Raw genomic sequence first — 26,747 nt, forward strand, 5'->3', positions numbered from 1 at the left:
ACTCTTTGACTCAACTGACCTACCGAGGTCAGCATCTTTCAACAGATCTCGATGTCTGTCTTCGACCATCTTTGCAAGACTTTCAACAAATTTATTCCTTGCCCGTTCTTCTGCTGTGCCTCTCCATACAAGCGCCGATTCCTTCAACTCCTGTACTCTTTTAGCTGCTGCCTCTATACTATCAATTGTATTATCTCCAATCAATAAATCTGCAATTTCATCACGTATTCTCTTTGAGACTTCTTGCCCTTTCTCTTCAGTGCTGTGTGCTTCTGACCCTGGCTCGGGGGCGGAAACAGAAAGAAAGGATGAAGTGACCGACACTTCTGACGGCGGGAAAGTCCATGCCATTGCATCTCCAAAAGTTTTTATAACAGTGTCCAATCGTGATCGCACGAGTGTAAGAGTTCGTAATTGCGTTACATAAGGGGGGTCAACAATTTTGGCGCTATTGGTGTCTTTTACAGTAGGTGTTTTCGGTATCGTGATTGTGGCAGATCGCGTCCTAGAGGTGCCATGCGCGTCTCCTGATCCCATTGATCTTTTTGCCAGATCATTCTCAAGCCCCCCCGGAACGAATTTTGTGACGTCATCATGTAGTCCCTCGGTCAATGCTTCTGATAGACCCAGTGTCTCTCCTCGTAGTACTTCCACCTCATAAGCCAATCGGCTTCCGCTTCGCAATATTTCATCAGTGAGTTGTGTAAGAGTAGTCGTAAGTCTTGTGGTGTGGGCGCTGAGATGAGAGAGAAGAGTTTGTGTTTGTGTAGATAGTTCAGCCAAAGGTACGCTAGATTTAGAAGATGACGATGTATTCGAAGACTGTAGAGAGGGCAAAGTTGAATTGAGGTAATCTGCGGGATCAAAAGACGGATCTAAAAACGGGTGAAGGGCAGGGTCTGCAACGTGGGTAGATTTCGGTAGCCTGTTTGATTCTAATGTAGAGTCGCCATTTTTGAGATTGAGGTTGAGATTGTTTGAGTCTAGAGTTACTATTTTTGTGGAAAGGGTGCTAGATTTTCGAATCCCAAGGCCATTTTGAGAAGTTAGATATGAAGATTTGTTTGTTACAATAATGAAATGGAGGATTGGTCTTCTGTTATTTTTGGGGACAAAATACCTAGTACTTGGACACTCCACTCTTACAGATGGATATTGGATGGATGACTAATAAGAAGATGGGGTCCACTAGTCCCAATGGCGGGGACAGCTACTCCGTACAGCACAGCTCCCTGGAAGTGGTAGGTGCGTTTATTATAGCTTCACGCACGAAGAATGTCATCTCGTTTCTTCTGACTTTACTCAGTAACATGCGAGTACAGCCTGAGATGATGAGCTTCACTTCAACTTCACCTCAATATAATTTGAACCGATCCCCCTTCAAGTTCACTCTGGGTTCGTACTTACTACTACTACCTCCCTGTTTGGGTTGTACTTTTAGCTTCCACGCCCGTTTTGAAAAGTTGAGAATTTTCAACAACGAAGCTTTATCGTATCAAAAGCTTATTATTAAAGGATGCCGAAATCCGATTGGGAGGCAGGCGGTGGTAGATGCTGTGATAGAGATCTAAAGAATCTTTCGATTTAATAATAATAAGTCTTTGACTTTGACTTTGGCTCCATTTCGAATATTCACTTATAATCAAGTTAAAACCATGTGAAAACATTCAATTCGTTCAGTACATTCACACCATGGCTAGCTAGTACCTTTTTGGCTACCAACCAGTGCTCTCCAGATTTTACACTACCTACCTAGGCAACCGTCCCATCATCGAAAACATCGGCCAACGACGAGCTTATGTCCAATCTCAACTACTTAGTACGCCGAACCAGGCAGCTAACAAAACCATACAAGGCTGCAGGTCGATGGGTGATCGGTCATCATACGGTCCTTAGCATACATAGTACGCTCGCTACCTGAGATCGTTAGAACCCTTTACCCTTTACCTCTCAAAATCATTCTTGTTATTTCAAAAAGACCACTATTTCCGACTTACACATCAGCTTTCCTCAAACTTTGAAAATACCATCTCAAGGATTTGGTTTACAAAAGCTCAACTCTCAACTCCTTCAAGTCGGTGTCATTTCATTAATACATCCTCGACGTGCTGTCAGGTCAAAAAAACCTGGACTAAGAGTACATCCCGAGACCCGCATCGTCACAGGAATCAAAATCTCTACCATATCACAACTTGGTAAAATAATATCCCACAAACTTCCCGCATAAAACTGCTTCCCAATATCAAACTTGCCCCGAAAGATTTGGTTTCCGCGGCAAGTCTCTGACACCTCGATAGCTCAGAATCAACAGAATCAGTCACCTATCCCATAATTGCGCTGCAGGATGACTCGCAAACATTTCCTAGCGGATGTGATAGCGGCATCCGAAAAAGGAATCTCTAATGTTGTTTCCATCGGTCGAGAAGATGACGATGGCGATGTAAATTTCTGCTTAAAAAATGATTCTACGGAGCCTATAGAAATTGGTCTCTTGGCACTAGGTATGTTCTGCTATACTCTCTTTAGCTATCAATTTAACGTTCCTACCACATGGACTTTATCCAATATTATGTACACGACCACCCTTGAAAGGTTTTTCTGTCACCCCAGAATACCATGTTCAAGCAGGAAAGAAAAGCCTCTCTTTGGAGTATCATCTACTTCTCCGACTGCTCTGCCGATTACCCTAGTGGGAATAGCTTCATGATTTTCACCAAGTCGGATGGGGCTCCCAAAGCTGTTATCGAAGCATTGAATCAACTAACACCCTCTCCAAACGGGGTACTTTTACCAGATTTGATTAATAGCATTTCGCAAAAGCTACAGAAGGCACTTTCGACAGGTTCGCGAGATTCTCCTATCATACTTGACGATAACGATGAGGATGAGGATGATGTGATGGTAGATGTGGAGGAAGGAAGTGGAGATGACTCTGGGTTTTCCGACGAGGAGGAAGAGGACTTCCTAGACGAGCCCATAACTTTCTTGACTGGACAGACTGGGCCAACATCGACTATTGGGCTCTCACCAGAAGCCGCTGCTGAGCTGAATCGACGGATTCGGGCAGACGTGCGTACTGCCAGAATGCTCGGTTATCGGATTGGAGTATTAAGTGGCATGAAAGCTGAATCTCAGAGTAGCATTCTCAGCATATCCATTCAAGCTACTAAGCTGAACCTTTCAGAAGAGGCTATGCAAGCCTGGGACATTGAGCCGGACCAATATTTGACCTTACTTATACGCTACTCAGACGGATACAAAACTTTTGAGAAATTGGTAGCCGAGCCAGCGAAAAATAGTGGAATTGATTTCCGTGTCGGTGTCAGCAATGGTTATAAGCCATCCGCAGCTGCAGCGTTCTCGGCCTTTTCAGACTCGAATAAATCTGGTGTTAAAGCATCCAATGACTATAGTTCAGCGTCTGAAGCAAATATAAAGGACGAGATTAGAGGGTTTTTCAATATCTTTATCAGCAGCTCCTTGAATGAATTTTTCAACACGAAGATGATATCAATTTTGAAGCTCCGCAACGCAACTGGTCTTGGATGGGAAGATGCAAAACAGTATCTTGATGAGCGACAGGGACGATCACTTGAGGAAAATACAAAGCTGCTTTCTGAGAAGTTTTACCCGCACGCAGATACACTTAGAGGCCATGCTTCACGAATCCTAACCGATGACCACCTCACAGATAACAACGGTGGCAGCCTATCATTTCCGCTCCTTGCTGCACAATTTGCGTTGATGTATCTGGTCCGCTGCACCGAATTTTGTCTCGTTTGCCACGATAAGATTACGGCGGAATTCGAGGCGCTGAAACCTTACGTCTGTGATAAGCCCTTATGTCTGTATCAATATATGGCCTTAGGTTTTGGACCCAGTGTCGAACATGTAAGTAGCCTGGTGCTGTGTGTGCCCAAATCAGACATCCATATGCTAATCTTGTGTAGGAAATACGGAGTCAGCCGTACGTTGTCGATCTTCTCCTGAACTTTTGTTACACTAGTGCTTGTGTAAGTCTGTCCGGATGTAATCTCCCCGACCTCGCTGACTTTTGATAGGGCGGTCGAATTCGTGAATACCCCACAGGTATGAGTCTATCTGTCCCTTTTGCCATCGCTCAAGCTGGAAATACCGTACCTTCTGGCGTCTCGCCAGCCATGATGAATGCTTCCGCTCCCCAGGCAAACCCACATACTCGCGATAAAGAGTTTGATGTCGAATACAATGCCGAGGCGTGTGAAATTAGATTCGAGGATAATTTCGAGAACAAAGGCATTCCGATCCGCAGAGGAGATTGGGTCCGCATTCTGGTTGGGCCCGCACCTGGAGAGTTCATGAGCCAAGCTATCCACTTTAGAGTGGAAGATATAACATCGTTTCCAATAGCAAAGCTCTCACCACCAATTGCACAGAATCCACAAGTAAGTACAAATCAAGTACCATCAGCTGGTCACACGCCAGCTGTCGATCCCCCCAACATTGCTGCAGCTCGGCTAGCTGTTTACAACTGTAACTTTGACGAGATGTCTGTCGTAGAAAAATGCAGCACCATAGCAATGCTTCTTGAAACATTACCAACCATCAAGGAGTTAAAGGAGTATATCGACCGGCAAAGCCAGACGGAAGAACCGAACCTTCGCAAATGGACAGAGCGTATATCTCCAGCTGCATTGGGATTACTTAGATGGGTTATAGCTTCTAATCGCTCGTGCCTTGTTCAAGTTGATAGATGCCCTGGCCAGGTTGAGAGCGTTTTTGCTGACGCAAAAATCAGACCGGACCAAAAAGTCTCCCAGATTGGGGAAAATTGGGTTCAATTTCGATTTGCACAAGGATCACCAGACAAGGAGCTACGTTTTTTGAATGCGCTTAAAGCACAACAAGCACATTTGAATCCGAAGTATCCTACTATGTTTGCTTTTCATGGTAGTGCGCTACAAAACTGGCATAGTATCATTCGGCATGGGCTGGATTTCAAAGAAACCTTGAACGGACGAGCATTTGGACATGGTGTTTATCATGCACAAGATCAAACTACATCATGCACCTATACTGGGCGAAACAATTCAGTAAGTGTTAGATTTCTCTCATATTATCTATGGTCTAACTTTAACTAGGGTTGCTGGCCTGGATCACAGCTCAATGTCACAGCAGTGATGAGCATCAACGAAATCATCAATTGCCCTCAGCAGTTTGTTAGCTCAAATCCACATATCGTAGTGCAGCACATCGACTGGATTCAATGCCGGTACTTGCTTGTTCAGATTGACCCTGTACCAAATGCACCCGATGAGCCTTCTTCGAATTATAGGTATGTTTCACGTTGGAGGAATTACTTTATGAATAATCAGGTATACTAACATTCTGCTTACAGTCATCTCGCAGCTGCCACCCAAATAAAGCAGGACCCTAAATATACAGCAAGATCTACGAATGCTATGCCCATAGGCGTCCCTCACTGTGCTGCTTCAATATCTAGAGCATTTTGCACCGATAGCGTTGATAGCACTTCCCAATCTAAGAAACACAAAGGTCTATCTTCTTCTGTGGATGGGCCAACAATTTTTAGCGACGAAGAAGACATTGAGGACACCAACTTCCTGCTCTTCGAAGATGAGGGGAATAGCGAAGTATTGTAAGTAAATAAACTTCCTACATATTTTATCAGTTCGGTCATTGCAAGCGCAAATAGCCTTGAAACGGCCCATTGAATGTCAAACCATTGGATCCTACAGGCTATGGTTTACGATCCTCTGTCATGAGTCCCTTAAATTTTTAATGAGCTCACCTGATCGTTTGTACTAGATTTTCTACTTCCAAAAAGTCAGAGGCTGTAAAAACAGATTTTTGTTCCTGGATCGCTTGATCAAAGCACCCTTCCAATGCTGGATTCTCCGGCCTATGCCACCCCGTCTGCAACCATGCGTCTTAACAGAGAATTACAAACAATACTCAAGATACAAAAGTCTACGCCCCTCCACGAACTAGGATGGTACATCGATGAAGCTCTCGTTGATAACATCTACCAGTGGATCGTCGAGCTACACTCTTTTGATTCCACACTTCCGCTGGCTAAGGACCTTAAAGAATCTGGTCAAACAAGCGTTGTCATTGAAATTCGCTTCGGAAAAGAATATCCTCACAGTCCTCCATTTGTACGCGTTGTGAAGCCACGATTTTTGCCATTTATATATGGCGGTGGCGGTCACGTAACAGCCGGTGGAGCTTTGTGTATGGAGCTGTTGACAAATACTGGCTGGAGTGCCGTTTCTTCGATTGAATCTGTTCTCTTGCAGGTCCGCCTTGCACTTATGAGTACCGAACCAAAACCTGCACGCCTGGAACGCAGAGGTAAAGAGCAACAAGGTGAGTACGGAACCCAGGAGGCTATGGCAGCTTTTATTAGGGCTTGTAATATGCACGGATGGGAGATACCTAAGGACTTCCAAGACTTTGCTGCAATGCCGGGATCTAGTCGTTCTTGATCACCCGCTTTCAGAAACACGATATTATGGCGTTATGGGAGGGAGGGAAAATCATACGGTAATTCTAGGTTTACTTTTGCTGCTTTGCGAGTTTTATTTTCTGATTGGCGTTGGGGAAACTAGAGAGAGGAATATCATGATGAGATGTCCTAATGAACAAATACTCAAAAGGCTGTGAGAAATTTACTGTGGGAGGATATTAAGGCTTCATAGGTGGAGTGGAAAGGAATATTAATGGTTTTTGGGTCAACGAGTCCCGTTGTCACGGGTATTAGATTTCTACAAAACCAGTAACATAATTAGGTTAGATAAATGATCTCTTGCAAATCTCTCTTCATAACCGACTTCTTCTATACGAGTATTTACGGAGTATCAATATCATTAACATATCTACCAAAATCTCAATCCGCATACAGCCTTATCTCAATTGCTCACTTGGACAGATAGAGAAAAAAAGGGATATTATATTAAAGCCACATGCAGCCTTATCTTGATTAATAGTTTAGGTTAGGTTACTTGGGATTCGGAACGAAGTGGAGAGGCGGGAGAGAGGGAGAGAAAGGACATTATATTAAAGTGGTCTGAGGTTGTAGTAAATAATAATCTTAAATACCTATCTATCTAATCTTGAGTTTGTAGAGATCAGATCATCAGATTGATATGACTTTTTCTTTTTTTTTTCTTTCTTGTAATAGTTTTTGTATGGCTTATTTAGGTAGAGAATGTAATCTTGAGTTAAAAAATCTGAGTTACTGTTGTTTAAATTTATAATATTTGTGTTTTGTTCTTTTGGATGGATGGATGGGTAGGTAGATAGATCGATGAATTAGATCCTCGTACTCGTAGTCACCAAAGAACATCCAGAAAATTATGTATTCTTAGGTATTTACCGCAAGATACTCGAGTATTATAATAAGTAAAGTAAGGCTTAAAAACTTACAAGCTTACAAGCTTGTGAACTTAAGCGGAATGAATACCGTAGTAGCCGTATACATCTATATGCACGCATGGCTATGGGGGTTCTGGAGGTTACTTTCCTGTGTGTTTGAGTGTTTGGATGGTACATGTAGATAGTAGATGGATGTTATATTGTGTTATATTACACATATACTTCATGTAGTCTTACCATAAGCTTGATATCTTCGTATTTTCCGATATAGATATGGATATAGATATAGATATGGATATGGATATGGAGAATGGTAAATCTACAGTGTTCTATTAGATTCTTGAAGTCTTGGAGCCTTGGAGTCTTGGAATTCCGGAATTTCGGAATATATTTCGGAACATTGAAATCGGGTGCTATATATCTACATATCTACATACCGGTAAGTAACCTTATTTTCAGTTACTTGGAGTCTAGAGAAAGTTTGCATGCATGGGGAAGAATGTTCCTGGCTAGGAAGACCACGGTGGACTCTTACTTTGTAATTTCCGGTAGAGGTAGTGGGACTGGGATAGGGACTGGGATAGGGGTTTGGGGGTTTGATTCTGATTTGAATTGATTTTTATTGGCTTGGGATGAGAAAAGTGTATTATGTATGTTTTATTGAGTGGGTAGATACATAGGTGGAAAAAGAGAGGGAGTTCATATTTGTATTTATGTTTATAATAATATTGATATTTGCCATACTTACCCTCAGGTTTTGCAATTCGTGATCTAGGCTTTCGTTTAAAAAGAAGGAAAGGAGAATGAAGATGAGGAGTGGACGAAGAGAGTGAGGAAGATAGAGTAATGGAAATAAGAAGCATATAACGTCTATTTATTTATGATAACTGAACTTCAAGTAAGAATTCAAATTTACAAGCTGAGATGTAAAATTGTGGAGATATACTACATTTGCGCAAGAGTAGATAGATTTTACAGGAAATACAACCAAACAGAAACCCTCCAAATCCAAAAACCACCTTTGCCCATCCATCTCTCTCCCAAAATCAAAACCCCCCTGGGCCTATACATACATAGTACAATAAGCGCTTCCTCCTGCGCTCCTCAAACACCAACCTGCCTTTTCACAAAACACAAAACTATATCTCGCATCAAATCAATCGCTAATTCACATCACAAAACATCCGACCATCTATTTGTTGATGTTGTGTCCCCAGAGCTTTTGCTCTTCGCGCGCACTATATGTGCTAATAGCCAACAATTGTTTCATTTGCTCAGTGCCAACCGTCATCTTCTTGCCTGCGACGAACCATCTCAAACCCTCGGTACATGGTGGAGAAGTAAGACTTCCCTCATAAGTCCAGAAGTCCTTAGCGTTGTCGATTTCCGTGAGTGCTTGCTGGAGATTGATACTCAATGGGATTCTGGTAGTCTGATCACGGAAAGGCGGGACGGATGCGAGGGGGAAAGAATTGAAGAATGTAGAGTTGCCAGTGGTACCATAAGGGACGGGATCGATCATGAAAGCGACGACGGCTCGTTCTTTGCCCGTGGCTGTTGCGTGCACAAAATGAAGCTCGGCTTTGGAGCGCGTGGAATCGATGGTGTGATCGGCAGGTGCGTGAATGTGCCATCCTTTAAGATACACGGTTTCCTGGTCAAAGGTCATGGATGGGTTGCCGCTGAGATTGGTGGTGTTGGCAGTGAGGGAGAAGGCGGCGCCATATCCCCAGTTGTATAGAGAACCTTGGGTGGCGGTGGGATACTTGAAAGTTGGAACGTGGGTCTTGGAAAAGCCAGTTGCGGTCTCCAAGTGGATAGGAGATTGTTGAGAACCGGTTTGGCAAGTGGTGTAATCTAGTGGTGAGATGTCAGGGAATGAATTGGAGTTTGAGGTTGGGAAGAAAACTTACTCTCGTTAATCATTCCCCAGTTATAGGCAGCATCATATGCCCAATCTGAACCTTCTGCTCTCTTCATAAGTGAGTCAGAAAGATCATGCTGAGGACAAGCCATAACAGCTGATAACAGAGTAGCGGCAAGAATGAAGGCAGACATGATGATTGAATGAATGGAACTGGATAATTGAATGAGTGGAAATGGATGATTGAACGAATGAGTGAATGTGATAGCTGACTATGGGAGATGGATGATTTGATGTTGTGCTAGAAGAGTGACTCTACCATCTATATATAAGAAGAATTCCCATGATTGCCAAACTGGGATCTCTTTTCTTGGGCAATTTTCATAGCCATCACAATAAGCTTGGAAATTAACATGATCAAACGACTGCATAAAACACTAGCTATCTATAAGCTCTTATTCAGCAATTTCAAGCCAGCAATAATCTTGATATGTACAGGCGTGTGAAAATGTTGATGGGTGTGGCATGCATTTTTGAAGATATACTTTTCTTAGCGTCAAATTCCAAGAGCCAAGGACAATTGACATTTCTATCAAACAAGCGAGCATTTAGCTTGTTTTGCCAAACAGTAACCTAACTACCGGTAACATGCTCGTGAAACTGGCTCTTTCTAGCCAAAGTTATAAATGGGGGATTTCGAGGCGCTTGCAAAGCCACAATTTATTATCTCATGATCCTCTAAACTCTAATATAATCTCCTTCATGCGATTCTAACATTAACGATGGAACGAAGGGCTGTGCACACTGGGCGCTTGTTGAATCGGACTTTTCAAGCTCAACACCAACCGTGTGTATGAGCACGTGTAGCTGCTGTATCAAAAAACTTTTAGAAGCCCAGAGTCTAGATGGTATGGTGTCAAAACTTTAAGTCTACCACAAGTATGAGTTTGAGTATGATGTTTACTAATTGTTCCTCTCCACAACGACCATCATCTTTGGGATGATTCGATTCCTCGTGATATTGGGATAATCCGAAATATTGAAAATCTTCAAAGAATGTGAAATGCTTGATTTACTTTTTGCAGATCACAACTGTAGAGAAATTGGTTCATGTAATTTTGATAACAGGAAGATCAACAATAGATATCACCTTGGAAAAGGAAATTGAGTATCCAATTAATAATTGTCCAGCGTATTGAGATAGTTTGGAATATTGAGAGATTCAAAGAAAGTTGAGAAGTTTGATGTATTTGTCATGAATCCAAACTCTAAAGAAGTTCATTCGATACATTCATTGGTAACAATGACGTTTCATTGCTCTGATGAATCAGATCAGGACAGTAGCGGGCATCACCTTGAAAAAGGACTTGGATGTTTGGCCATGTTCGGTGTACCAAGGAATGTTTTGATCCCGTTTAGTATATTGAAAAGAAAGACTCAAGACACTAAAGAGCCTCTGGAGTATCTTCTAGAACAAAGCCAAAAGGCATCCACGTGCAATGGCCAGCGGAGCCTCATCCATTCAAGTTTTCGAGTTTATTACTTCATGTTCAACTCTATTCAATATGGATGAGAGAAAGGCCTTGAGGATGAAAGAGACATCGAAATAGGTTTGAAATGTTCATCCAAGGAAGATTGAGTGTTTGATCTTTTGAAAGAACAAGATATTAAGGTTAAGATAGAGAGGAGTATAGAGGATTGGATGGGGGATGTATAGAGCATTGTATAGAGTGTTATAAGGGGAGATGGTTGAATGTCCAGAGCTATTATTAGGGTGTCAAGCAGCCTTGGAAGGTACTGAGGGGGTGGATTTGATTCAAGGCATTGAAAAGCATTGAAAATACCAGGTACCCAGGTATGTATGTATAGTGACCTGGTTCTTAAGGCTACCACAGACACATCCGCGAAGCTATCCCATACAATGATTAGCGTCGGCAAAAGATGTGATGAACTCCGACTTTCTTCTGCAGGGATCCTTTATCGTCATGCGCATACGGAGTATCGACCGATTACCTACTGATTGCCTACCAGAACCATTTTCAGTTATTTGCTTCATGAGGTATGCAAATAATTCAATATTCAATATCAATATCAATATCAATATTCAACAGTGAACAGTGAACATTCTTCAATCATTCTCTTTCCAATAGAGAAAAATTAAATCAGCTCAACAAACAACCAGTACGCATAGTGTGCTCAACTAAGCCTCATGCTAAAATTACCTAGCTACTCATGTTGATATTTTTACATCTTCAAAACCCTTCTTTCTACTCATTTTTATCCTGTTGTCTCGAACTTCATTGTCCCTAATTCCCACAAAACAGTATAATCAACGGAAAGCCACCACGCCATTGAGAATCCCACCACCCAGTCTCCATTCACTGCTCCCTCATTCACTTGTAACAAAAAAAGAAAGAACCTTTGCTGATAGGAATTTGGGAAATCCTTCTCTCAGTCATGGCTATGAGTCCTTCTCCCCAAATGTCCCCGACAACGTTCGGTAATAAAGCTGAGAGACAACGGTCCAATTCTCCGCCTCCGCATCAACTATCCAAAAGAGATAAACGTCGCTCTATGTTGCAAGATAAGCTGGCAGAAATGACGGTCAATTTTGCCTCGAACCGCGATCATTACTATCGCGATCAGCTCAAAGGGTTACAAATCGATATGAATCTCATTCAGGAAGCGGACGTCCATGGCAAATTTCCCCTCCCAGATGGCAATGAAGTTGAGGCATTAGTTGTAGATGGTATCAAGAAAGTGAAAGGGATTGCTGGCCACCATCCATCTGCTGCGGGAAAAGAGTATGAGTCTTTTGCACGAGAGATCAACAACGCCATGGAGGAGCGAGACGTAGCATTGACTACACACATGGTACGTGAAATTGTTTCCCTTTGAGTATTCCTCTCTCTACGAAAAGCTAAAGCTAATTTTTAATTTTTACAGAGAGATTACGAGGTCAGGGCTAATGAAATCGAATCCGCCCATGCCTATCGAATGCGACTCGCAGACTTAGAATACCAAGCTTTGAAGACAACTTTGAGGGATCGTTTGATCAACAAGGTCATTAGCAAGAAAGCCCATTTATCGAAAGATAAAGAGTCAATTGAGATTGGAGAGAATAATGCTTTACTTCTCCATCCAAGCCAATTTGGTCTCGCTAACCCCGCTAGTCCTGGTGGGATGCATTCCAAAAGAGCTACGAGGCACCGCCGAGAAGCTGAAGAATTGCCGAATATGTTTGACGGCTCTAAACGCAAAAGAAAGGGCATTGATGGTGACGAATCTCCAGCTCCCTCACGTCAACGTATGGACAACGGTGGTAGCACTCCATTATGGAGCTCCGAGCGGAACATTAGCGCATCTGCACAAATTGACGCATCTGCATACAGCATTGAAAAGCTCTTCACCGACAAAGAGCTCGCGATGAAATACAATGAGGCAGCCCAAGCAGCGTATAGTTACATGGTTCGACATGCACCATACGAGGATGAAAACAGCCCTCAAAATGGCAGATCCGATTCCAGTCCCGACACGGACAAGATGAATGCAACATCTGGAGATGTTGAGAATGATGATCCAGATTCTCCCCCATCCGCACCTACAATGGAACGTCAACCTTCACATCAAACCAGGAGCACACGCGGTGGAGCCCTTGCAAATTTCAATACGGGTACAGGAATTGATATAATTAGCGACTTAGCATATCCTGGCAATATGGCAGCGATCACGAAACAAATCCCTAAACTACCACCACTTCTCGCCTCAAATATGCAGAAAGGATATGTGAAGGGAGATGCTGCTAATCAGCCGCAAGGATTGGCTCCTGATGAAGTTAATGCCGAATTGGAGATCATCAGAAGGGGTCGCACGTACAATGATGAGCGGGGTTACGGGAAAAATCTTGAATTAGAAAACGGTGGAAGAAGTCTCCTTGAGGCAGTCAGCACACCGAGAAGAGCTCAAACTTATTACGTTAGAAGCGACAATAAAGGCTCAATGCTCAGCAACTTACGAGAAGAACTTGGTGCAGAATCAATATCGAAGCAAAGTTCCAGGGGAGGAAGCGAGGTCGGAGGAACGCCGATGTCAAGACAAAACACCAATGAGGGAGCATCGAGAGCGGGTCGAGCGAGGAAGAATTTATTAAGTTGAGAGGAGAAGTTTATTCATCAATTGATTATCTTTACATTCTTACTTATTGGGTATTAGAGGGCGCCGGCGTTGGGATAAGGGACATCATGAGGAAGATTAAATTCCGAAGATTCATAAGGCGATCAGAGGGATATTGATTATATCATGGCTGGTTGTTGAAAAACGACAATTATGGAGTTATATTATATCTATGCATTTTCATCGTTTTGAACGACCCGTCTTTACAACTACTCTAAAGAGATTATACTTTCTAGATCAAAGGCGATCAATTCAATAAATTTTAACATCAATTTCACATCATACTATCTATACATTCATTAGGTACCTACATACCAATGATCACGCACTCCATGTCGCTCCCGTCCTAAGTAGAAAAGAACTTAAACTTTATATACCTACCTAGGTACTCGAGACTTCCCAAATATTCTCTACTCTCATGAACCTAGATAACCTTATATACGCCCCTTAACTCACAGTGAAAATGTAACTTGAGATCTTATTACTTGGTAAGATTACATACCTACTTTAGTATGATATAATTAATATCTAATTCTCTATGCTCTTCACTTTATACTCGTATAATTACATAGGTAGATAAATAAGTAAGCTCCTACTAACTTGGAAAGAATTACAAGTAAGAGTACCTAAATAGATAGGTAAGATTAGAATATTTATATATCTCTTCCCTTTTAATCTAATTCAATAATCTAATAATCTAATCTAGTATATCAAAACTCATTAATCGAATCGGGATCAAATTGTAAGACCTTATTAAATCGATCTTCTCGATTTTATACTCGTGATATCTATCTTGATATATTACTTTCTATTACTTTCCATCACTATTACTAGGTATCACTACACATGTGAAAAAAAAAACTCCCTAGAAAGAGAATTAAATAAAGTCTTGTTACAACTAAAATTTGCAGAAAAAAAAAAAAAAAAAAAAAAAAAAACTTTATCTCTTCCTAGGTAAGTCTTACATACATAATCATCTAATCCAGCTTCTGATACTTTACCCCAGATATAGCTAGCTGGTAGGTACTCGAACAGAACAAGATCAATAACCATCCTAATACATACGAACATAAGATCTTACAGTACATCAAGTCAACATTTCGCTGAAGTAATCCGAAACTCCGATATCGTATACTTTTCGAGGTTTTGAGCGGGAGACACATATATATATATATCCTTTCTAAAAAAAAAAAAAAGAATGAAAAAAATCAGCCAGGGAACAGTCAGTCGTCAAGGCCGTAAATACAGACCTGGTTTTTACACCCAAAAACCTAGAACACCTTCTCTTATTCAATCAATGTCTTTCACTCGTAACCCAGAAATGATTATCCTATGCAGACACAGACCATATAACGCCATTCTTTCCGAGCCCCAAGTTATATATAAATCATGGCTCCCATGAAATGATGTACTCTCCGAATCCCAGTGAAGGAAATCTTACATGTCCAAAAGAAAACCCCTGCTGACTCGTGATAAATACTGGAAATCAAAGGTCGTTCGTTACCACCAATTTCCCGCACCTCCCAAGGCATTTGCATCCGGTACTTGTTGACCCGTCTGAATTTGGAAATCTCTAGCCAAATCGTCCCAACCTGTCCAAGTAACATCATCACCATTAAGGGCACTCATATCAAGATCCAATAATGCATTATCATCCATTATCCAAGGTATTTGATTTTGGCCTTGTAATTGCTGCTGTTGTTGTTGCATCTGGAGTTGAAGTTGTACCTGCTCGGGAGCTAGCATACCCATACCCACTACCTGGGGAGAAACATTGGTGTCGAAATTATTGCTATGGCTTTGTTCTCGGTCTAGGTAATTTTGAGATTGTTCCGCTTCTACTGGTGGTGATTCGGCCTCGCCATCTAGGAGCGCTTGAGTTCTGCGTAAGGCGGCAATACATTCGTCAGGGGCTCCTTCCCAGTGATCTTTATCAGTTTCTTCTTCCATCGAAGTCATGTTCTCTTCTCGCTTTCTACGAGCTCTTGCCATGAGCTTTCGCATGGGTTGCCAAAACATGCCGCGTTTGCTGCTGCCGACAGCGTCGCTCCAGTCATCAAATGCACTGTCAATTGCTTGCCAGGCTCGCTCCACAAGCGGGGAATTTCTCCGGACGGAAAGTTCACCAAGAATGAAGGCAATCGCGTGCCATTGTACCTATAGACGCGCAAGTTAGTAGTGTTTGGTATACAGAGATTTAAAATATTCAATACACATACATAAGTGCGGAATAGCCAACCCCATTTCTTAGTACTGGCTTCGGTTTCTAATATTCTCGAGTACTCAATGATTTCGATAGACGACGTGAGAAGACGATCCTTAGTATGCGGAGATAAGCACTGGGGCTTACCCGGCTGGATCAAGGGGTGATAGATTATTAATGACATCTTTGCAAAGATGAGACGTGCTACTGTGCCCGCTACCCACTACAATTTCCGATATCAGTAAACAACCAATGGAATAAAATTATAAGAATATGTGGGGAGCCACTGATCTGTATAGCCTTTATGGTTCCACCAACTAAGATAAAGCATCAAGGAAGTCATCACTTACATACAGAGGACCCGCATTTTCACAGTATTTGAGATATTTTTCCTCTAGTCGAACAGAGGTTGCCTTGATCAACTGTTCTTTCTGTTCAAGTGTGAGGCTTTTTGCATTTCCTGAAGGACAAGGACCACGACCTGGAGGGGTGTATTGAAGGCGTTTCGACAAAGCACATATTTCGAATCTAATAAGAACGAATGTCATCTCTGAGACTCCTTCTCGAGGTTGTGGCGGTTCTTTTGCATCAGGATCTAAGTCTGCATCATTTACCGAAAGTGGAAATTTGGTATCGAATGTATGATCATATATTGAAGGGTCAGAGCCATGGTCCTCGGATGCCCTTACGTCTAGAACACATATTTGCCACCAGAGTCGTCTCCGCATTTCCGTATCATAGGGGGATAATCCAAACTTCTCTCCATCACGATGTAAGCCTGATCATCATGTTAGAAATTGTGCCAAAGAAAAAAAAAAAGGGCATAGGAGCTCACCAAGCGATTGACCGATCCTCATGACAAGTCCAGTTAATGACCATGCAAATCGAGTATCGTCATGTCTGCGAACGCAAGTCAAGAATAGTACGAATGCTTGCACAGTCATGATTTCGTTTGTACTGAGGAAACTTGCCCTGGCAAGGGCTTGCTCAGTGCCAAATCGATACTTTCTAATCAAAGTCTCTTTCTCAACCCCGAAATTTATAGCCACCTTATCAAATGTCAGCCATAGCTCGCATCAATGGAGTTTATTCTAGAGGTAGAAATGAATACTACAAACCTCTTCATCTGACATAGATGTGATAGTTGCAAAGTATATAGAGAACATCAAAGCTTCTGTGCTCCTGCTGATAGTATCTAAATTATGTTGAACCTCCTTAATGATCTTCCCCATCGTAGGCACATGGAGAAGCTTAACCAGTGGCATCACGTTTTCCAGAAATGTTGACCAGTAGAAAGGTATTTGAGAAGGTAAAGGATGCAAAGCCTTCATATCGACATCTGCAGAGCTATAACCCATCACAAAGCTCTGATGATCTGGTTGGGTAATGGAAGATGGTGCTGGAATCGGGGAATCTCCATCGCTATCCTCTTCGTCCTCATCGAACATGGCGCGAAGCTCGGCTATCTCCTGAGATAATTCTGCCCAAAAGGGATTTGAAACGTATTGACTCTTCCCTGAATCCAATACCAATCGTCCTATTCCTTCTTCCACGGTAAATGCATTTTTCGGAAGTGGAAGGTCCATGTCGAAAGGTCTTGCAAGAGCTCCCTTTTTGGTGCCATTGTCTCCGTTTATCCCAGTCGTTTTGACTTTCGAAGTTTTATCAGTATACCCGCCGCCGTTGGATTCGATATTGTTGTGCGGGGAGGAATGATCGCTTGATGGTGAAGCCCTCGAATGTTCCACCTCCACTTGTCCACTGAGTTCCTCCACAACCCCTTCTAATCTTCTAAGTCTCTTCAACAGTTCCGCTTCTCGATCGCTGACGGGCTTCCCTCCCGCTCTGGGGCGTCTAGGGGCGCGCCCCGGTGCTGGAAACACACACTGTGATTGCGCCTTGGTGCAATTCGAGCAAGGCACCTTTTTGTCGCATTTAACCTTTCGTCTGCGGCATGTAACACATGACCGCGCATTCAGTCCAGTAGGAGCTGCAGCAGTAGCCGATGTTGATTGTCTCCGAACATCAACGGGGCCGCTAGGTGGGACAATGGGAGGGGGAATCGATGACGTTGAGGGGTATGTTGAATTTGGCGGGATGGCTATTGCTTGCTGGTTTTGATAGCCTGCGAACATGGCGTTTTAGTTGGCGATGATTTAAACTCCCCCCTTCATTTAGTAAAATGCAAAGTATAGGACTTAATGTAATAATTTTGTTCAAAGAGGTTGAATTGGCGGATAGAGTTGCATGAAAGAAAGGAAATGTCAATCTAGAAAAGGTTCATAGATGATGGGCAAGGCTATGTCTCATAATGTATGCAATAGACACACCCTGAAGATGTCAATATTTTGGGGCATGCACTTCAACGTTGTTAAGCTCCGCCATGGCCCATAATTATATGCTTTTATTGCGACTGACTGTCATTAAGGTTACGAAATAATGTATCCTCTGAACTTCATTCCGCTCAATTAACTCTGCTGTACTCCATAGATGCATTGGAGATACATATTTTTGCCACTACTTTTTGATGTTCAAGCTACAAATGTTCCTCCACAGCTTTTCAAACATCAAAGGTCCAGATCTTGATTGTTGTGCGTCATGTATCCTTCTACCTACTTTCTTAATAATCGTGCCACCATGCTTATTTGTTTGCCATAAAAGTAACATTGGGAATTACGAGTCTTATTACTCCATACAATGTCCACAACTCAAACCATTACATGCTGACCCCTTCTTTTAAATATCATCGAAAGCCCAAAGGGCATACATACATATATGTTCTTTCTGGAATAAACCAGAAACTACTCCATGTAAATTCGTGGGTCACTGAACGAGTCATACTTCTCAATGAGCGCCACTGAAGCACGTAAACAGGACAGATGGCCGAGTGGTTATGGCGTGTGACTCAAGCTCAACAGCTTAATTGATTCAATCAATTAGCATTCTCATGGGCTTAGCCCGCGGGGGTTCGAATCCCCCTCTGTTCAATGATACGTTTTGTCATTCTGTTTGTGGAAAGACAAATGGTGATTTTTTGGAAATGTGTGTGGGGCTGAGATGTTGTGGTACGCGGTTTTTTGGGCGTGCAGGCGGTGTAGGCCGAGGAGAGGAAAATAGAATGCAGGAACTCTTTCAATGGATTATCTGGTTGGTAGGTAGTGTTGGGGATGCTGGAAGTTTTATCAAATTTGATTGAAGCTACAAGTTACCGAGGGAAAAGGGGGGCCTTTCAACGGACGGAACTCATTTCCTAGCTCTTTTAAACTTTACTATCTATCTATCTATGGTTTACTTTCATGATATTTCTTTGAAAGATTCAATATTTTGATCGAGAAAGAATCAAAACCTAAACACACATATGAAGCTCGGTTCGATTATCTTCTCCGAAGTTATGGCTAAAAGAACTGCTTGGCAAAGGTACTTACTTATTCATCATCTCGTGTCCTATACTATAATCAGTGATCACATAATTGAACAAGGAGAACACTCAATGCCATCACCAAATTCTAGCCCTTTTAGAATCCTCTTTCCTAGAGCCAAGTCACACCCCCGATCTTATCTTCCATGCGATCACCACCGTATCCTCCGTAAACCTTCTCAATCTTCCCCCCACATAGTCTTTTTACGCGTGTTTAATGTGGATACAGCGTGGAGTCTCGAATCAACACTGAGCCTACACAGCCCTAGCCATTATGCTCGCCCCAGAGTCCCAGACAACTAGAACCCTGCTAACAAACGCCCTGGATTTCCGCAATCCCAACCACAGCGAAATATCAAACACGATCAGCAATATGCCAGAAGATCAATGCCATGTTCTATATCCCGGGTTCTCCGCAATGTTGTCGCACCATTCGCTCATCATTTCCATCCGATGTCATGCATATGGACAGATGGGTTTCTAATATAAGAACCAAGAAGTAAAGAGAAGTATATCTGATACCAAGTTATCAGCCCTCGAACTCGAAACAAATTTCTATCTCGCAGAACTAAATTCTTGGATCTTTCTTCTCTCATATAATCAAATTCCTCCAAAGCATTCTCTCTCTCAAATATTATAAAATCATGAATATCCCCCGGAAACATAACCCCTATCTCGATCCTACCAATAAACAACACCGCGACTACACCCGTTTGGACGTGTCTCACTCCCCAGACAACGTCCCAGATACCCCTTTCAATTCGCCTACCGCCATGTCTCTCTCAAACACCGAATGGTTAAGTCCAAATCTGAATACGTTTTCTCTAAACCAAATCATGATGGATGAAAACAAATCATCGTCAACATCATCATCATCATCACACCAATCACACCAATCACATAAAGTGCAGCCTACATCCGCACACTCAGACTGGAGACCCATATCACGAGATCGTGCTGGATCATCTGGATCAGAAAGATCAGAAATTACCCGCGATAGTAAAGAATGTCGCTGTAGGAACGGGGGAATACAAAAAAGAGACAGTGGAGATGGACCTAATTCAGGGTTTGGAAGTTATAGTGACAGTCATTGCGAGCAGTGTATTCTACGAGATGAGGGTGTGGAGAGAGGAAGATGTAGGACGAGGACGAATTCTAGTAGTTCGAGGGATAAAACGAGCGGTTCTAGAGAGAAGAAGAGGAGGTTGGATCTCTGAGGTGTGGGGCGTCTCTTGTATATCCAAAGATAAATACGGATAGTGGAATATGATACTTGCATAAAGTTTAGCAAAAGTAATATCACAAAAGAAGTGACGACCACATCAATATGTGCTCGCCTTTAGCAGACTTTGCTATTCTCCAATTTTTTTCACGTTACCGTCAGTGACTATGTAGAAGTCCCTAGCTGATATGCGGTAATTATCTAGCCATTGAAAATCTCTTGAATATTTGGCGTAAACCTAGAGCACCCGTCCATGTGGGCTTTGTATCACGTCGTTTTAACATAGCCATGTCTCGCATTTACATCTTGGATATGTTATTATGTCACTCGCACGACGCTCACGTCAGTTTTGTAACTCTACTGTAAATATAGAGCTCAGTTTCTTTTCACCATCTAACATCGATGAGGGAGGTAATTATTTATCAATAATCTTATATATTCCTACAGAACTTGATCTGGAGACCTCCATAATGTAAACTTGGATTCCAATGTGATTGGCGTCTCTAGCATTAAACAAAACCTTAGTGCGGTGATCGATTAGTCTCTTCGTAAAAGAAGAGGTTCATTGAAACTTGCCCGCCAGAATCTCTTCCAGAGTAGTGTATGTATCAACTTTGTACCGCATCCTCTGTGTGGAAGACACTTGCGAGTCTTCCTTCAGTGCCGTGGTGTCCACCTGCAGAAGTTCCGGCAGTGTTGGAGGTTCAAAGGGATATGTACTACTGCCCACAAACACCGTATCATCTTCCTTGCATGATAGATCCTCCATTATCCTTTTCAGTAATTGATCTTCTTTGCTCCCTAAAACCATAGCTGGAGCTTTTAATACCTCTTCCATCATGGGATTGTTAACTCCGAAAAAATCACGTATATAAACCGGAGCTCTTGCTAACACGGAAAGGGCTGGAATTCCCACCATATTAATCGTATTTGTCAGAACCAGGTCTAAATGACCTTTCAACATTGCATCACCGCTATCCCCTTCGAAGTCAGCCATAAAAATAACTTTCTTTTTGAGAAGGCAGAGAAGAGCGATTAGAGGTTGAAAACCACGTCCGTCGTTGAGCATGATCACGGGGACTGTCCTATTGCTGCATGTTACAACCAGTCTGTGGCAAATATCGGGGATTGTCATCGGATCCAAGTGAAAATGTTTAAGTAACGCTGCGTTCCGATATATTAGACGATCCTCAAACGATTTTCCGTCCATAGCAGGGTCGCTCATTTCCATCTGAACCATTGTTTTGTATGTACTGATAATGTCTTCCCGCTTGACTGTGGGCAAAATTTGATTGATATAATACAAAACGTAAGAAAGAGCAGTGGCATTTAAATTACTGTAGCTGAGGACAAAGCCTTTGTCCATATGAAAGACGAAATAATTCCGCGAAAGAAGCTGGCCCCGAAGATCAGACGCCAGGTTGTGTCCGTTTCCAACTCCCAAAGCTTCATCATTGTTTGACTTTGAAAGGGGTGCCGAATTATCTCCAATGTGACCGCCCATAACTTCGGCATTATTCGGTCCTGGGAGTTGCGGCGAATTCTCCCCATTGCCCTTCTCCATAGTTTCAGTATTGTCCGAGTCTTTTGTAGGAAATCGTTGCCTTTTTGGCAGCGAGGACGAGTCAAATGAAGCTGAGGGACGCTTTAGCGGCGAAAGATTCGGACCAAGCTGCTCGTCATGTCGATTTAAACGGAAAATTATCTGGCGGTTCATCCCAAAGCATGTTATGAGACATGTCAAAACCTGGAGTAGGACGGCCTTCCAGATGTGACTTCTGAGCATCATACTGTTCTTTTGGTAGAGGACCATAGAAGGAGCTCTGAGCTCCAGAAACGCTCGGTGTAAAGTTTTGTGTAGGTTCTTGAACTTTCGATTGAGCCAGCGACTCTTGTGGCTTCATCCAATCCGAGGGATGACGACGGGGGGCCAGTGGACTATCTTGAAATAAAGATTGAGGCCAGGGTGGATGACTCATTAAGGCTTCAAACTCTATTGTGTTCAGGGCTCGAGGCGCTGATTGTGGGCCGAGCTGTGCGTATGGTTGTGACCATTGTGGTGCAAATTGGGGCATGGGTTGTCCTATGGGTGATGGTGGCAGCTGAGGGATTACGGGGTATTCGGTGGTTGCCTGCCTTTTCGGAGCTAAGCGTCGTTGTGATTGGGTATTAAAGGTACCGTGTTGAGAAAATGAGCTATTTGATACATGACCTTGTGGTTGAGGATTAAGGAAGTTTTGTTGAGAAGGTGAAATATTTGGTTCATCCATCGGTAGAAAATCCAAGAATCCGTAAAGAGGGTTATCGTGAGGATCGTTGCCATGTTTAAAAGGATCCATTTTCGTAATGTATTAAGCAAACAAGCAATTGAAAATATATGAATGAATAAACACTTGCCACATCTCACAGAATATGAAGTATTGATTGTATGTGATGCAAGAGAATGTAGTTTGGCAAGACCTGTGGGTGCTTATACCAATTTCATTCGAATTGACTTGGGAAAGCACATTGGGAGACATGTTGGGTAGTTGCACTTTCACTCTCCCAATCCTGTGGTAAAGTAACGAAATCCAACTGTGCTTCCCATATTCGAAATCAACTCCAGATATTTACAATACCTACTAGAATATGCCGTTTAAAATATGGGTTTAGAATTGGTAATTGTAATAACATACTTAGGTAGATTGTGATGAACTCGAACTGCGAACCTCACTTCGTACAAAATATCCTCGGTCTGGATGAGAAAACAACACTTGACACCATCAACGCAACTTTGTTGGTAAAGCCGACACAAATTAATATCAGCACACTTGCTATAAGCTGGAATCAAATACAGCGGCCCAGGGGCATCTTCCTATTGGTCAACTAATCGAAATTGACGCTCAAAATACAATATTGGTTTGATATAAGTTACTGCAAGTGCGACTCTCCTCCCGAGAATCAACGTCTAAACTTTGGAAAAGTATCTTCTTCCGCTGTAAGGAAATTCTTTTAGACTAGGGTATAACTCCTCAAAGCTTCAATTTCTCTGCAAACCATTTCTCGGCAACAGCAACAGCATCATCGATCTTATCAGCATTGGTTCCTTGACCAGTGCGAGTTGGCTCCTTGCCACCAGATCGACCTCCTATGACCTCCGAGACTGCTGCAGCCCATTGCTCCGCGCTCACGCCCTTAGAAGCAGCATCCTATATAGCGTTAGTCGACATGTTCAAAGTATGGAGGAAATAGTTGCACTTACTGTACCGACGTAAACTCCGTGCACGACAGCACCCTCACTAGCACTGCCTCCAAAGAGATAAACTGTCTTCTCCTTTGCTTTGGACTTGAAATGGTTCATCACTTCAGCGATAGCCTTGGAGTTTGCAGAGATTGGTAATTGTGCAATATACGCGATGCTGTCCTTGTTCTTTGGATCAGCAAAGTGAGCAGTAACAGTATCCAAAGCAGTCTTGGATTCGGCCTTCTGCTTCTTTTTTTGCTCATCAAGAACATCTTTTTGAACCTTGGTGAATTTCTTCTTCAAGTCCTCTTTAGTCAATACTGAAATAGTAAGGTGGTTCAAGTCATTTTGTGTTGCTTTGACCTCCTGTTCCTTCTCTACGCCGTGAGGCATAGCATCTAAAGCAGCAATACGTTTGCCGAATTCTGAGGCGACTCTCTGTATCTCATGCGCGGCATCACCAGTATAGGCGATGATTCTTCGAATTCCCTTGGCAATACCACTCTCCTCGACAATAACGAGGTCCTTAATAATGCCAGTCTGATCGACATGAGTTCCACCACAGAACTCGACACTGACTTTTCGCCATTCTGGGTTCTTTGGTTCAGCGAGTAGAACGTCGATCTCGACACCCACCGACACCACTCGAACGGGATTCGGGTATGTTTCGCCGAAGACAGCACGGACACCTTCAATAGCCTTTGCAGTGTCAAGATCAACATCTTTCGAGTAAATCTTGCAGTTTTGTTTGATGTAAGAATTAGAAGAGTCCTCGATCTTCTTGAGTTCAGGTAGAGTGACTTGAGCTTTATGCGAGAAGTCAAATCGCAATTTCTCTTGGTCGACAAGTGATCCCTTTTGGTTGATATCTTCGCCTAAATGCTCCCTCAGCGCATGATTGAGAATGTGTGTACCAGTATGATTGTTCCGGATAGGTTGTCTTCTTAATTCGTCGTATTCGCAAATGACCTCGTCTCCAGCCTTGAAGTTTCCATAGTCCATGTAACCATTATGGACAATGTATCCACCATATGCTTGAGTATCAAGAACCTTGAATTCTGCAACACCATCAATTATGATTTTGCCTGTGTCGAAAACTTGACCACCTTGTTCAGCGTAGAAGTTAGTCTTATCTAGGAGAATGCCAAATGGCTTATCACTTGGCAAATCTGCCGTGCTCTTGAGGAAGCTCTTGCCATCGTAAATGAGCTGGACCTTGCCTGTTGAATCGCCCTTTGAAAATTTGGCGTCATCATTGGTTCGAGCGATACCTATGTTGTCAAGCTCGGCAATTTGATGTACGTCTAATTTCGCGAAAGTGTGTGCAGCCTCCTTGACGGATTTACTAGCCTCACGCGCCTTCTCTTTGGCAATCTCGATCTCCCCTTCATCTGTCTCAAGGCCTCTCTCCTCAGCCATGATTTTGGTCAAATCTTCTGGGAAACCAAAAGTGTCGTATAATCTCCATACGTCTGCACCTGAAAGTTTTTTGGTATTCGTCTTGATGGCTTGGGCGGCGTATTTCTCGAACATCTTCTCACCACGATCCAAAGTTCTAGCAAAAGCCTCTTCTTCTTCATCTAGAATTTCCTTGACATCTTGTTGCTTTTTGACTATCTCAGGAAATTGCTCGCCCATTTGTTCAACTAGAGCTGGCAGGATTTTGGAAAAGAAGCTACCAATCTCGGCATTGAAGTATTTTCGCGCATAACGGGATCCTCTTCTCAAAACACGTCGAACAACATAGCCCCGTCCTTCGTTGTTGGGAACACCTCCATCGGAAATAGCGAAAGTGAGTAAACGAATATGATCAGCAATAACACGATAAGCGGTATCGATCCCGTCGGTATCGTCCTTACCATATTTATCGGTATATGGTCTGGCCTGTGTAACTTCTTGAATCTTGGCAAATAATGGAGAGAAAACATCTGTGTCATAATTTGACGATTTATCCTGCAATACCGATACCAGACGTTCATAACCCATACCAGTATCAATATGTTTGGCTGGTAGAGTCTTCAGCGATCTATCCTTCTGTCGGTCGAATTGGATAAAGACGATATTCCAAATTTCCAATACGTTAGGGTCATCCTGATTGACAAGATGAGCAGCATTGCGCCCTCCTCCTATTCTGTCGTAATGGATCTCACTACAAGGTCCGCAAGGTCCTGTCTCCCCCATCTCCCAAAAGTTATCCTTCATGTTTCCTGTCAGGATATGGTCCTCCTTAACTCCAGCCTTCAGCCATAACTCCTTAGCCTCTGTATCCGCCGGTACGTTATTTTCCGAATCGCCTTCAAAATATGTGACGTATAATCGATCTGGATCTAACCCGTAAACCTTCGTGAGTAACTCCCATGCCATCGCAATAGCATCCGACTTGAAGTAATCGCCAAACGACCAGTTCCCCCAACATCTCAAAGAAGGTCTGACTCACTTGTTAGAACTGTTCAAATATGGCATATAAGGGGTAACTTACATGATGGTAACTATCCTTTCCGACATCATCGAGATCCTATAAACAATCAGATTATATACTTCCCGATGAGAGTTATGTAGCAAGTCTCACGTTGTGTTTTCCTCCAGCTCGAATACACTACAACTCCGTTAGCGTATATCCATGATAGCAGCAGCAACCCAAGCATTACCTTTTGTGTATCCACTGCTCTCTTCAGTTGTGCCATATCATCAGTCTTTCCCACCGTGCCGAGAAAAATCGGCTTGAACTGGTTCATACCAGCATTCGTAAAGAGGAGAGTGGGGTCATTGTGAGGGACCACAGAGGACGACGGCACTGTTTTTTGTTAGATATACAGCTTCAATAGACTGTTCGAACTCTGACAGATGACTGCTAAAGCAACAAGAGTTTTGTCCAATTCATGGAGGTAATCCGTAGTTGAAGTACCCTAATAAAACCCCTTCATCATAAAGAATTACCCCGCCACTTACCAACAGAATGAGCATGCTTCTCGAAAAAGTTCAAGAATTCTTTCCTAACCACCGGGGCCGTCCATTTACTAGTATCTTGAGAAGTCGCCATAATTCTTGAGGTCCCAGAAAATTTGCGATCCAAGGTTGTGTTGTAAAAACTTATCGAGGTGGTGCGCGAGTCGAACAAAGAAAGTCGCGTCCTGTCGGAATCGTAGAATATTCTCGAGCAGTGACTCAGTGGACCTGGAACTCTTGCGATGTTCAGATTCAACCTTCCACGCAACACATTCATTCGCCCGATTCTATAAAGATATCTTTTTTCCCCTAGGACGGTTA

General features: G+C 42.7%; 9 protein-coding genes and 1 non-coding gene across 10 annotated transcripts; 5 read left to right on the forward strand and 5 right to left on the reverse strand.

Annotated features, from left to right (window-relative positions):
* Positions 1-10: 10 nt before the first annotated feature.
* SS1G_05993 (hypothetical protein) lies at positions 11-1,037 on the reverse strand (the record flags this gene model as incomplete). The annotated part of the gene is made up of 3 exons (XM_001593021.1): positions 11-19; positions 130-676; positions 994-1,037. The coding sequence occupies 3 exons, from the start codon at positions 1,035-1,037 to the stop codon at positions 11-13; spliced, it is 600 nt and encodes a 199-aa protein (XP_001593071.1).
* A 1,307-nt stretch (positions 1,038-2,344) lies between these two features.
* Positions 2,345-5,642, forward strand: SS1G_05994 (hypothetical protein; the record flags this gene model as incomplete). Its single annotated transcript, XM_001593022.1, has 6 exons — positions 2,345-2,440; positions 2,827-3,891; positions 3,951-4,013; positions 4,062-5,072; positions 5,121-5,314; positions 5,378-5,642. 6 exons carry the CDS (start codon positions 2,345-2,347, stop codon positions 5,640-5,642), a joined length of 2,694 nt encoding a protein of 897 aa, XP_001593072.1.
* Positions 5,643-5,924: 282 nt separating this feature from the next.
* Positions 5,925-6,488, forward strand: SS1G_05995 (hypothetical protein; the record flags this gene model as incomplete). Its single annotated transcript, XM_001593023.1, has 1 exon — positions 5,925-6,488. The coding sequence occupies one exon, from the start codon at positions 5,925-5,927 to the stop codon at positions 6,486-6,488; it is 564 nt and encodes a 187-aa protein (XP_001593073.1).
* A 2,081-nt stretch (positions 6,489-8,569) lies between these two features.
* Positions 8,570-9,435, reverse strand: SS1G_05996 (hypothetical protein; the record flags this gene model as incomplete). The annotated part of the gene is made up of 2 exons (XM_001593024.1): positions 8,570-9,234; positions 9,291-9,435. The coding sequence occupies 2 exons, from the start codon at positions 9,433-9,435 to the stop codon at positions 8,570-8,572; spliced, it is 810 nt and encodes a 269-aa protein (XP_001593074.1).
* Positions 9,436-11,722: 2,287 nt separating this feature from the next.
* SS1G_05997 (hypothetical protein) lies at positions 11,723-13,396 on the forward strand (the record flags this gene model as incomplete). Its single annotated transcript, XM_001593025.1, has 2 exons — positions 11,723-12,115; positions 12,188-13,396. 2 exons carry the CDS (start codon positions 11,723-11,725, stop codon positions 13,394-13,396), a joined length of 1,602 nt encoding a protein of 533 aa, XP_001593075.1.
* A 1,518-nt stretch (positions 13,397-14,914) lies between these two features.
* SS1G_05998 (hypothetical protein) lies at positions 14,915-17,203 on the reverse strand (the record flags this gene model as incomplete). The annotated part of the gene is made up of 5 exons (XM_001593026.1): positions 14,915-15,571; positions 15,634-15,840; positions 15,968-16,395; positions 16,453-16,666; positions 16,736-17,203. 5 exons carry the CDS (start codon positions 17,201-17,203, stop codon positions 14,915-14,917), a joined length of 1,974 nt encoding a protein of 657 aa, XP_001593076.1.
* Positions 17,204-18,490: 1,287 nt separating this feature from the next.
* On the forward strand, positions 18,491-18,604 carry SS1G_14710. The gene has a single exon. It is a non-coding gene; the product is annotated as a tRNA-Leu (tRNA).
* A 1,075-nt stretch (positions 18,605-19,679) lies between these two features.
* On the forward strand, positions 19,680-20,252 carry SS1G_05999 (hypothetical protein; the record flags this gene model as incomplete). Its single annotated transcript, XM_001593027.1, has 1 exon — positions 19,680-20,252. The coding sequence occupies one exon, from the start codon at positions 19,680-19,682 to the stop codon at positions 20,250-20,252; it is 573 nt and encodes a 190-aa protein (XP_001593077.1).
* Positions 20,253-20,819: 567 nt separating this feature from the next.
* Positions 20,820-22,236, reverse strand: SS1G_06000 (predicted protein; the record flags this gene model as incomplete). Its single annotated transcript, XM_001593028.1, has 2 exons — positions 20,820-21,861; positions 22,049-22,236. The coding sequence occupies 2 exons, from the start codon at positions 22,234-22,236 to the stop codon at positions 20,820-20,822; spliced, it is 1,230 nt and encodes a 409-aa protein (XP_001593078.1).
* A 1,032-nt stretch (positions 22,237-23,268) lies between these two features.
* On the reverse strand, positions 23,269-26,520 carry SS1G_06001 (hypothetical protein; the record flags this gene model as incomplete). Its single annotated transcript, XM_001593029.1, has 5 exons — positions 23,269-23,445; positions 23,499-25,859; positions 25,960-25,995; positions 26,129-26,274; positions 26,430-26,520. 5 exons carry the CDS (start codon positions 26,518-26,520, stop codon positions 23,269-23,271), a joined length of 2,811 nt encoding a protein of 936 aa, XP_001593079.1.
* Between the last annotated feature and the right edge of the window lie 227 nt (positions 26,521-26,747).

This window comes from Sclerotinia sclerotiorum, genomic scaffold (genome assembly GCF_000146945.2).
Source record: "Sclerotinia sclerotiorum 1980 UF-70 scaffold_7 genomic scaffold, whole genome shotgun sequence".
Classification (NCBI taxonomy): Eukaryota; Fungi; Ascomycota; class Leotiomycetes; order Helotiales; family Sclerotiniaceae; genus Sclerotinia; species Sclerotinia sclerotiorum.